This window comes from Nannospalax galili, unplaced genomic scaffold, assembly GCF_000622305.1.
Source record: "Nannospalax galili isolate Female #2095 unplaced genomic scaffold, S.galili_v1.0 scaffold1007, whole genome shotgun sequence".
Taxonomy (NCBI): Eukaryota; Metazoa; Chordata; class Mammalia; order Rodentia; family Spalacidae; genus Nannospalax; species Nannospalax galili.
In genome coordinates, this window is record NW_008355473.1 from 1,121,664 (window position 1) to 1,134,205 (window position 12,542).

A 12,542-nucleotide genomic window follows, 5' to 3' on the forward strand; every position below is an offset into this window, starting at 1 on the left:
AGATTGCTAGTACCTAAGGTAAAGATCATGGTGACTAGAAGTAGTTCAGAATAAAGTTGGTGAAGCAATGAGAGAAATAAAACTTCAGAAAAAAATGAGAAATCCAAATTGAAGATAAAGTGCTAACACGGAGTTAGACACGTTAATAAAGTGCTCAGAGAAGTTTGCTCAGGGGAATTAGTGGAAATGATGATTAATCAGCTAAGTGAGGTAAGAGTGATGAAGAAACTGAAACAGTGGGATCAAGAACCAGCTCCAGCTCACAGCCCACACCAGCTCCTGGGCTCCTACGTTTAACCAGGGCCATCCGTGTGACCGCAGGTATGGAACTGTCCAGTGAAACCTGGTGGGCTTACCTGTGGGTACACATCAGAAGATATGCCTCACCCTACTTCAGAATCCATCAGACAGGGTCATCGGTCCATTGACAGGGTCAATTCTGTGAAGGTCCAGTGCAGACAAGTGCAGCTGCTGAGGTCATACGTGTGATGGCTGTGTCGTGCCCAGAAGACAGGATTTGGCAGCCTTTCTCCCTGTCTTCAGTATCAGATTCTTTCTGGCTCCTTTTCTGTAATATTCCCGGAATCTTAGAGGGAATTGTATTTTATTCTCATTTGGTTCAACATTTCATTAAATTTCTATTTTAATTTATTAATTGGCATATTGGTTGTCTACAAGCATTTTTTAACTTCCATGAATTGGTGAATTTTGCAAAATTCCACTTTTAGTTGACTTTTGGTTTCTTTCCAGTGTTGTCAGAGTCCATACCTGGTACAGTTTCAGTCTTCTTAAATAAGTGTTTTGTTGTTTGTTTTGTGGTGTCACAGGCGTGATATTCTCTGGAGAATGTTCTGTGGGTGTTTGCATAAGGCAGAATATTCTATATATTTCTGTTAAGTCTATTTGGTCCAGTATGGTATTCAGATCTGATATTTGCTTATGAATTCTGTCTGGATGATCTGTTCATTGTTGGACATGTGGGTACTGCAGACCCCTTCCTGCCATGGTGCTGTAAGCTATCTCTCCCTTCAGAGCCTCTACTATTCCTTGTATATATCTAGGAGCTCTGGTGCAGGGTCTGTGTTTACCACTGTCATATGCTGTGGATGATTTGACCTTGTCACCAATGCTATGCATTTATCTTTTATCACCATTTTTTCTTTTAAATAAGATCTCACTTTATAGTCCAGCCTTGTCTAGAACTTACAATATATTCCAAGCTAGATTCAAATTCACAGTGATCCTTCTGCCTCAGCCTCCCAAGGGCTGGGAATATAGGCATGATGCAGGAAGTCCAGTTATTCACACATTTTTTTTACTTAAACTCTATTGTCTGATATAACTCTAGCTGCCACTCCTCCTTTTTGTTTCCCATTGTATATAATATCTATTTCCAGCTTTTCACTTCTAATCTATTTATGTCTTTAATCATAATTTGTGTGTGTGTGTGTGTGTGTGTGTGTGTGTGTGTGTGGTAACACATGCTGACTTTGTTTAAAAATTCATTTGGTCTGTCTTTTATTTCAGGATTTATATTGAAAATAATTTTTGGTTGGCAAGGACTTATTAATGCGATTTTTTAAGTTATCTTCTGGTTGTGTGATTCTTTGCTCCTTTCTTGGTGCCTTCTTTTGTGGTTTTCTGATGTTCTGCAAGATATGCCTTGAGTGTTTTCTATTTTCAGACTGTGGTTCTAAAAAGGATTTTTGCTTTGTATCTATGTAAGTCTTACATATAGCTTCATGCTTCTAACAGTCTATATTAAACCAATAACAGTTTAGCTTCAATTCTAGATGAGAACTCTACACCTATGAAGGCTAGAGAGATTGTTAAGGGAGTTTGCTGCTCTTTCAGAGGACCAGGGTTCACCTCCCAGCACTGACAAGGCATCTAACAACCATCTGAACCATCTGTAACTGCAGCTCTAGGGCATATGATGCCCTCTTCTGGCCTCTGCAGGAACTGCATACATGTGGGGCACTTACAAACATACAGAGAAAACACTTGTACATGTAAAATAAAAATAAATAATAATTTTAACAAGAGTTCTACACCTTTGCCCTTCAAAACACACACAATTTATGTCCTTGATGTCAGAATTTACATCATTTCAAACAGTAACTTATTTTAAGACTAGTAGATTGGTTTCAACTATAATTATTACCAGTAATTTTCTCCTCTTTTGCTCTTTTTTGGGTGAATTCCTTTCAAGACAGGGTCTCCCTGCTAGCCCCTACTGGCATGGCACTCGTTATGTAGACCAAGCTGGTCTCAATCTCACAGAGATCTGCCTCCCAAGTGCTGGGACCAAGTCCTGCTCAGCAGTAATTTTCTATTGGCCCCTTGCACTATGTAGGATAAAACTGTGTCCTTATCATCATTACAGTCCTGGCATGTCCTGCACGTGGCTCATTTTATACCATCTACTTCCATGTTTTCCTTTGTTTCATGTTAATCGTTGCTGTCTTTAAGTTTCCATAAGGAATCCTCCTTAAAAATTCTTGTAAGACAGGTGGGGAGGCAGAAAATTCCATGAGCTTCTGTGTGTCTGAGAAAGCTGTCATTTTCCCCTCATCTCTGAAAGGCGCCTTTCCTGAGTACAAGGCTCTAGCTGGCAGTTCAGCACATGAGCACACAATCCTACTGACTCCCAGCCTCCTTCCCTCCTTCAAGTCACTCCACTGAGGGCATCTATGCCATACTATGACCACTGCCCAGTTCTGAGGCTCCCAAAGTGGGACTTCACAGGTTATCACATAAACAACGGTACTGGTGGCTCCATTGATCCCATCAGCAGGAAAAGTGGCCTCTTGGCCCTTATTCAGGACCCCCTTGGTGGTGAGGGTGGAAGGCAGAGGAGAGCAGGAGAGAGGTTGGAGGAGAAGCAAGTTCACCTTGGCTTGGCGCCTCTGTTTTACCACTGCCTTATCGCCTTAAGGCCTTATAATTGGGTCACGCACAGAGCTGAACGTGAAATGTGAACTTCGTTTTTCTTGTGCTATTAGACACATAGGATAGATTATCCTACCTCTACAGATTTTTTAATCAAGTATCGTCATTTTCAGAGAAGCAGCTTAGATTTGCTTCACTCTGCTCTGAAGAGCTGAAAAACACTGGGAATGCGCAAAGGGAGGCTGAATGGAGGACTCCTGTTAGGCTGTTGATCTTGGAAGCCATGAGCAACGTGCATCATCATCAACACACGTCACATGTATTTCCTGCAGCCATTCCTATTTCATAGAGTAAACACCTGGTTCAACTCCCAGTTCTACTTCCACCAGTTGTGCAGCCCTAAGCAAGTCTGAAATGGTTTATTCCTCTATAGGTAAAGAGTGGTTTGAATTGTTGGGCCTCTGGTCTTGATACCATCCAGTAGTGAGTAATGTGAACGGTACCTGAATCAATGTCTTCTCAGGTGCTGGAGACCCCACCTATATGTATGAGTTTCATTATTGCCCAAGCTTCGTATCAGACATGAGACCCAAGATGGTGAAAGGAGACCACAGTGATGAGCATTTCTCAGTATTCGGGGCCCCATTTTTAAAAGGTAATTGTTCTTTGCTGGATAGGATCTCCAAGTTAAGAGGCCTGGGTTTGGGTCTTGATGATCATGAACAAGTTTCTCCTGTTCCCCTAAATTTACTTTCCTGATACTGTATAACAGGGTTCAGTCACACCAGGCAATACTCAACCTTTCTCATGCTTCCACATACATGGAGAGTTTCCCCAGTCATAGTCATTCTCAGAATCCTGACACTAGTAAGAGAGGTAGTAGGTCACCTGCAGAAACCTGCTTTAAGGCAAGAATGTCACTGCTTTATTTTCCTTCCATTAAATGATGTTGGAACATGAAGGGAAGGTTAGAACTTTTGCTAACCTTGAACAGAGTCAACCATGTTTCTGTCTATTTTTATATCACTATATCTTATATATATATATATATCATATATTTAAATACATTTAATAATATGATATTTAAGCAATCGTTCACACAGTGTTTGATATCTTAGTTTTCAAGAGTTAAATACAACTTGCACCCTACCTCATGTCTTTTATGAGACACCAGTGTCTCTGGGCATCCCTCTGCTGGGTGACTGCATAGATCTTTGTAGTTCTCATAATTTTCAGATTATATGAAGAGTTGCATGTGTAGGAATTTGAGAATATACCTAAGACCCAGCAACTTTACTAAAATAGAAATCTGAGTATTGTTGCCGTTGGACCCCAAGGGAGAAAGATCAGATAGGTAAACAGAGGAGCCTAAGGCAGAGAGCTTATGTAAAATTACTCTTCACTTTAAATTGTGGCCATACTCACCAGGATCTTAAAAGGCAGAGTTTTGACTGAGCATGTATGTCATAAGTGCAGATTCTCCGTGGCTCCCATCCAAGTTCTAACCAGGCCTGATCTCACTTATAATCTAAAGATCAGATCGGATTGGTTGCATTCAAGGTACTATGATCATAGACTTACTGTGCATTTCTAAAATGCTCTCAAGTTCTTCAGTTACAGCTTGTTAACTAAATCTTCAGTAGGTAAACTTTATTCCTTTTTCTTCACAGATGGGGCCTCAGGAGAGGAAGTCAACCTCAGCAAGATGATGATGAAATTCTGGGCCAACTTTGCTCGGAACGGGTAAGGCTGGTGGCACTGATGCCAGGCCTGGAGGTGAGGTGTGGTGGGTTACACCTGGTGGGAAGGAGCAGTTTCTTATGTCTGAGTGATAAACCTCCTGTCCCTGTGCATACAACACACTAACAATTAGAACTGAGTTAATCGTATTTTTGGGTGTGGTGAAATTTCTGAAATAGTTCAATTTAAAGGAAGGAATGTGAATTTCAGATCACAGATTCAGAAATTTCAGCATTTGGTCCCTTGGTCTATTTATTCTGGTCTGGTGTCAAAACAGACTATCACAGTGGAGAGTATGTGGTGCGTCAATGTCCCTCACCTTCCTGGTGATCAGTAAGTAGAGGAAAGGGCCAGGGTCCCAACAAACTCCTTGGGAGCATATCCCCCATGATCAACCTCTTCCAACTAGTCCCTCCTTATTAATTTCCCACCATGTCCCAATAGCATCATTAGATAGGGATAAAGGCTTCAACATATGAATTTTGGGGGTGCTATTTAAGTTCTAAATCATAACCTTCTGCTCAAGACCCACAGGAGCTCATGTCCACTACACAGCGCAGCCAGAAGCTCCTGACTTTTCAACACTTCTAATATTGTCTAGAAATCCAAGTCCAAGGAGTTCCCAATATCAGGCAAACTCTTAGCTGTGAGTCTCCATAGAAACATTAACACATTTTTAAGATAAAATGAAAAAGGCTAAACATTCCTATATAACGAGAAACAAGAAGTACCAATAAACAATGGACCAGAGCAAGTCCAAAATCCAGGCGGGAACATATTAAATCCTAAAGTTCCAATTCCAGCAATCCAGGAATCTGTTGACAGATATGGGCTCTAAAAAGCTTGGGAAGACATTCCCATAAGACAATTGTTGCCTACGGCCTCCGCGGCCTCTCTGGGGCTGGCTCTACGTATGCCTAAGGGCTTTCCTGGGCAGATTCTCCAGGTTCCACAGCTACATTAGCTTCATTCTCACAACTTCGTGCATCATGCTCTTAGGGTCGCTAGCAGGGGTACCAAACCTTCCACATACCATCCCATATACTTTTGTTTGAAATCTAGGTAGAAGCTTTGATAATCTTGTAAGTCTTACATTTAGTCTTACTAAAAAACCAGAACCAGATGGATGATGCCAAGATGTAACTGTGGCTTGAATAATAGCTACATTCCATGGCGCATCAGCTTTAGTAGCCTGTGAGTATCTGAACATAGGAAAACAAATCCCAGAGAATCAACCTGTTAGGCCACCTGGAGGGGGAAGAGATCACAAAGCTATAATCTCAAGCAATGTCTTTGAGACAAGCTATGCCCTCAAGCCTGCGATGGGCTTTTTGAAGATCCTGAGAAATCCTCAAGGTAACGCCCTTTTTCATCAGTCTCAGGATACTAGGCCACTTTTTGTGGCATGCATCTCTTTAGCAACTGTACTTTCTGGCATAAAACTTGAAGAATTCCTTTTTTCTTTTTTTGACAAAACTAAGTTTTTCAAATCTTGATGCTGTGGTTTTTCTTCTTACTCTCACTGTAAATCAGATTGAAATAAACAACAACAAAAAAGTCATTAATATTGCCTGAATGTTGTGCTGCCTTTTAATTTACTCTACCGGATAAACAATTTATCATCTCTGAACTCAACATACTAAAAAAAAATTTCAAGATATAGACAAAATGCAGACAGAAGGCATGGCATCTAATCCAGTTCCTCACAGAGGCTTCATTCCAGTCTGAAATGTCACAAACTTGGCTTCACTGCCTTCTTTCCTGTTAGAACCCACCAGAATCCCACACTCACTATATTACGGGTTTTCTACAGCACACTCTCCAAACATTTCCAAATTCCTTCACAAACCAACCCAAAACTCTTCTGAAGCACATCATCAGGTTAGTCACAGAACTATCCACTTCTTGTGACAATTTTGTGTGTTAACCTCAACTACTGGGACAAAATACCTGAAGTCCATCCATTTAAAGGATGTAAGTTTTATTTTGGCTCTGAGTTTCACTTGGACTTTTTATTTCATTTTGTGATGAGACAGAACATCACAGTGGGGAGCTCATGGTGGGAAACAGCACCTAAGCTCTCAGCGTTTGGGAAGCAGTAAGATAAAGGAGTTGATTCCCAACACTATTCAAGGCAGGCCTCCAATGACCTGCTTCTTCCAACTAGGCTTCACCCCTAAAGTTTCCACTAGCTCCTAGCTTAGCATTACCCTGTACTGAAGTTTGGGGGGGCGGGAATTTAAGATTCAAACCATAGCAAGAATTTTCTGAAAAATGAACAGCTTCTTCCAGATGGAGACCTGCTCATCTGTGGAAGGTGGCAGGCTTTGCAGAAGAAATAAGCCAGGGCATCCTTGAAAATCTCAGAGCACTGCGGTCACACAGAGCTTCATTGTTGAACTTCTTTTTTCATTCTGTTCACAGGAACCCCAATGGGGGAGGGCTTCCCCATTGGCCACAGTACGACCAGCAGGAAGGGTACCTGCAGATCGGAGTCCCAACCCAGGCAGCCCAGAGGCTGAAAGACAAGGAAGTGGCTTTCTGGACTGAGCTGAGAGCCAAGGCGGCAGCAGAGAAGCCATCACAGAGGGAACATGTGGAGCTCTGATCAGGAGACTTAGCCAGACTTGAGATCATGGAGACAAGAAAGGTGTATTCCACAAGTGTTACTACAAAATAAGTATCTTATTGTTGTGGTCATATAATTGCATGGTGTATTGTATGAACACAGGGAGAATATTTGTCCTTGTGCTCAATTTTCCACAACATCAACAAAACCATTCCTTTGGGAATAAAATCAGAGGGATTAATTTGGTTACCTCTTTACCATCTTTAGTTATCCCTTTGGAGGCATTTTGCACTTGGGGGATTTTACATGAAGTCCCTTTGTATTCTTTTATTCTTGGTACACTTACAGGTGTTGGCTCAAGTTACCTGACCCTGAACTGGGCTAGGGAGGCAGGGGGTTTCTTCTGTCCCTGCTGCGCCTGTTGGTTCCCTGAGTCAGGCAGGCCCTTACACAAGTTAAAGTGTCCCACTATTTTTCCTCTCTCAAGCTCTGCAACTGGATCTGCCAGGACCTCCCTGGCCTTTTCGGCTTCCCCTGCCTGGGGCACACCTTTTATTACGTGTAGTGGCTGCGCTGCCTCTCTGGGCTCTTGGTTTGGTCCAAAGCCAGTGAAAGTTTTTCTAGCCTCGGATAACCTTTAACAAATCTTCCCATACTCACAACATACCCCCACGTTTACAAGATAGTTTTGGCCCATGCTTCTGTGTGGCTGGCCTCTTTTTAGTTACAGATCTTATAATCCATTGTAAAAACTACATTGGCGCTGCCATCAGCTCTCTAGCTTTTTCTAAACTTCTATAGTTTGTCATTTTTAACACCATCCTCCCAGCTGCACCAGTTTTGTTGCCCAAGTTCTCTCCGGGTCTCTTGCGGTATCAGAAAACCATATAACATATTTTTATGTGAATTTATTATAGTTTATACCGTGGGGAGGAGGAGTAAGTCACAAAGAGATAAACACCAGGTGCCCAGCTCTGCACCATGGCTCAGAGCCCACCATTCCAGATCATGAGCCTGCCACTTCATATTGCTCCCAGGGCCCACCCATAGTCACTGCTAGCTTTCACCCATGCCTGTGGGCCTGTAGTCCTACCCCAGGTTGGTAAATGCTGGGCCATTTGTTCTCGAGTGCTCTAGTTGTGGCTCCTGTCCAGGATGGTGCCCAGGAGGCCCTCCCTCCGTGGCTAACCCTCCACAGTCAATTCTCTGCAGCAGGCCCCGCCCCTTGGAGGAAACAGGCCCCTGGGACACAGGGGTCTAGTCAGCCTATCTAGAGATCATAACCAAGGCATACTCTCCCTTACCCAGTAGTAATCAGGCTCCAATAGTTCCCAGTCTAGGGATGGCCCACCACTCATTTCTCTTACTTCACCCTGGGCCCTTGCCAGATTGAGCTGGCATGGGTCCTGTGCTCAATGCCACCATTGCCACAAGTTCACATATGCAAGATTCCAGTGGCCTGAAAGTCTCTGCTTCCCTAAATTCATGAACCAGCCCTGGCTCTTATAATCCTTCTGTCCCCTCTTCTGCAATGGTCCCTGAGCTGTGGGTGGGTGAGGTTTGATATAGGAGTCCAGGGACACACACTCTGCAGCCTCTTATTCTTTAAAACTTGGCCAGTTGTGTCCTTCTGTGTGCGCTGCACTCTGCTGTATAAGGAAGCTTCCCTGGTGAGAACTGAGAGATGCAGCAGTTTTCTCTCTACCTCTCATTCTGCTATGTTGCATGAAACTTAGGTGTAGAGGTTCAACTGTAGACGTATCACTTAGGACTAGGTATCTCTCGGATTTTTATTCTATGTGCCTGACCAATTGTGGGATTCTGCGGCAGTCTCCATCTGTTGCAAAAAGAACCTTCTTTGATGAGTGGTGTAACATATACTTGTTTGTAAATATAAGGATCCGTATTTAGTGTATGGTAAGAAATTTCATTTGTCTAGAGATATGACAGAGATAGGGTTTTCTCTAGAATCTACGACCTCTCTGTCCATGTGTATTTGGCTGTGTTTACAGTGCCACCCATGAGTTCCCTCCCATTGAGAGGGCTTTAAGTCCAACTAGATAGCTGTTTATCACTTCCCAGATAACAGTGCCACTACTGCAATAGAGGTAGCCTGCTGTTCTGGTTGTTATGGTTAGTAAGCTTTAGGGTTGGGTTGCACAATTGATTGAATTTTTTTCTCCCTTAGCAGCTTGAATATTATCACCTGGCATCATGAGAGCTAAACTTTGGGCAGAAGGCTTCCAGCTCAGTTCCTGCACCATTGCTCCAAGTCTTGTATCCAATGTGTGTCTTGTCTTTAGCAGTAGGGTCTTAGTTCTGGAAATAGCCTGTGTTATTTTGGGAGTCTCTTGGACCATGCTGACCAACCACTCAAAGAGAGGCCTCTCCTGTCTGGCACTGTGTTCCTTGCCAAATAGCCCCCAGGTTTACATATGTGCTACTGTTCAGACACTGTATGTGCATTTCTCAGGGATTGTCAAAGACAACACATTTCCCTCTGGCTTCCCTAACCCTCAAAGATCCATTCATCACTATTCTTTCTTCCTCCCATCCAACCTCCCTTCTCCCTCCCCAGTCCCAGAGCCCCCATTATCCCCACCCTCTCCCAGAATAACACCTGCATCCCACAATCCCCCCTCTCCTGAATCCCTCTACTATGGCTCCCTACATGTCCCTCCCTTTCCCCCTCCCAGCTGAACACTCCCACTTTCCCCACATACCCCCTGGTAACATCTGTTCCCTATTATTCCCGCTCTTTCAGGTTCTTTCTTTTCCTTTACCTCTATGTATCCTTTCCGTTTTCCTGGCTCCTGGTGTTACATCAGGATATACTCATGTATAAGGGATTGCGACTACAATCCACAAATGAGGGAGAACATATGCTGCTTGCTTTTCTGTGTTTGTTACTTCACTTAGTATAACACTCTCTGTTTCCATCCATTTACATGCAAAGTTCATCTTTTCTTACTGCTAAGCAGAACTCCACTGTATAAATGTACCACATTTTCATTATCCATTAGACTATTGAACTAATACCTTTTCCCTACGCTTTACACACACCACCAAGCATTGTTTATCTCACCTTTCTCCTGCATAATCCTTCCTCCCTCCCCAGTTAAAGTGCCACTATTTTTCCCATTTCCCCCTTGATAACAACTGTCTCCTAAGAAAAACCTTAAAAAAGTGCTCAACATTCTTAGTAATTAGGGAAATGAAAATCCAAGCTACTTTAGGATTTCATCTTAACCCAATCAGAATGGCTAAGATCAAGAGAACAAGTGATACCATCTGCTGGCAAGGATGTGGGGAAATCAGAATATTCATTCACTGCTAGTGGAATTGCAAATTGGTGCAACCACTGTGGAAAGCAGTATGGAGAACTCTAAAAAACTAAAAATAAATCAACCATTTGACCTGGCTATACCACTCTTTGGCATATACCCAAAGGACTCATCCTACTGCAGAGGAACTTGTACAACCATGTTTGTTGGTGCTATTTTCACAATAGCTAAGACATGGAATCAACCTAAATGTCTTTCAACCAATGAACACATAATGAAAATATGGTATATTTACACAATGGACTTTACTCAGCTGTAAAAAACAAAATCATGAAGTTGCAAGTAAATGGATGGAACTAGAAACTATTATATTAAGTGAAGTAACACAGACTCAGAAAAACCAGTGATGTGTCTTCGCTCCCATTTGTGGATCTTAGTTCTAAATCCTAGGATGTTAGTGCACTTCCTGGTATAAAAATAGATGAATGAATATTAGATGGGAAAAAGAGGAATGGTATAGAATAACAAGGTCAATTCACTCAGAAGACATGACAGTCCTTGATGTGTATTCATTCAATAACAGAATCACAGAGTCCCAGAATGATATCTTGGTTTGGTTTCACTGGAAGCATGCACCAGATAAAGATTTGAGTGAACTTAGGTTTGGAGGAGAATGATTTCTAGAAGCACTGGGAAAGTCCTGGAGAAGAGACAAGGAAGGTGGTCAGCTAGCAGGTGTGCTGCAGGGTCCCAGTGGGAGACTGAGGTCAGCTCTGCTAGGGAGCACCAAGAGGTGTTGGAAAACCAAGGTCAAGTGTTCTCCGGAGAAGCTTCCTCCACCAGCTTCCGTATCACCTTGTCTAGGTGTGGGCCATGGGGTAGGGCGGAAGATAAGGGAGGAAGGTCAAAAGTTTTCAGTTATGTGTACACACCTGCTCAAACCTGCCAATGTTCAAGGGATGCTTTATGGCCTTAGGAAGAAGACCAAGTCAAATACAAGTGAGCAACTTGGGTGTTACATGAACTCTGAGGTTTCAGACAACTCATTTTGGCAGTGATATATGGAAAAATTACTAGCTGAGAAATGTCACCCGGTTCAGTTTAAAAATACAGCCACATTAAATGTATTACAGGCACTCCGCACACTTCTTACATGCTTAACACTTTGAATATGGGACTAAGCTTGGAGTCATCCTGCTAAGTAGAGCCCCTGTCTAAGTCTTCCAGATATAAGCCACTTTGACCGCCTTTCTGTCTGTATGTCATGAGATGTTTTGTGGAGTAAACATATAAATGACACTAGGCATCTGTCTGAATGGTTTTGACCTTGAATTAAGTAAGGCTTTGCTCTCACAGATGAATCACTTGAAGGGCTCTACCAATATTCATAATCAATCATGGCCTACTCTGGTTGAAGTAGAATATGACCTAGGCATCTTTCCCTGCTAATTTATAGACATTTTGGCACCTACCTTTGACTAAGAAATACTGAGTCCAATCAATATAGTGTGTATTTTTACAATTGCTAAAGTCACTGAAAAACTCCCTAATATTCTGGATATTTACAGAAAATGATTTGATGGGGGGGGCACTGTTGAGAACGACGGGTTTTATTTTTCAGTATTACCTGACATATACAGTTTTGCAAAATATGGGTTGGGCCAAGGGAAGGCCCTCATCATTCTCCTTGGCCTCTATGAATCACTTCCTGCTCATCAATGATCTCACAGTTAATTATTTTCTTATCATAAAGACATACTTATTGCAAAGAGTTTACTTTTTATTTTTTTATTTTTTGGTCTTTTTGAGACAGGGTCTCCCTGTAGCCCCAGCTGTCCTGGAACTCACTATGTGGACCAGGCTGTCCTTTACCTCACAGAGATCCGCCTGCCTCTGCCTCCCGAGTGCTGGGGTTAAAGGCGTGCACCACCATGCCTGGCTACTTTTTATTTTGAAAATTTATCTATTTTTATTTTATGTGTATGAGTGTTTTGCCTGCATATATAAGTACATCGATGCATGCAGTGCCCATGGAGGCCAGAAGAGGGTGTGGGATT

At 42.5% G+C, this 12,542-nt stretch overlaps 1 protein-coding gene across 1 annotated transcript in view; it reads left to right on the plus strand.

The window, feature by feature from the left end:
• Positions 1 to 7,240, plus strand: part of LOC103749872 (carboxylesterase 1D-like) — a 28,828-nt gene extending 21,588 nt beyond the window's left edge. The window contains 3 exon segments of the mRNA XM_029555906.1: positions 3,416 to 3,547; positions 4,563 to 4,635; positions 7,057 to 7,240. Coding sequence (XP_029411766.1) covers positions 3,416 to 3,547; positions 4,563 to 4,635; positions 7,057 to 7,240 — 389 coding nt within the window.
• Positions 7,241 to 12,542: the final 5,302 nt, after the last annotated feature.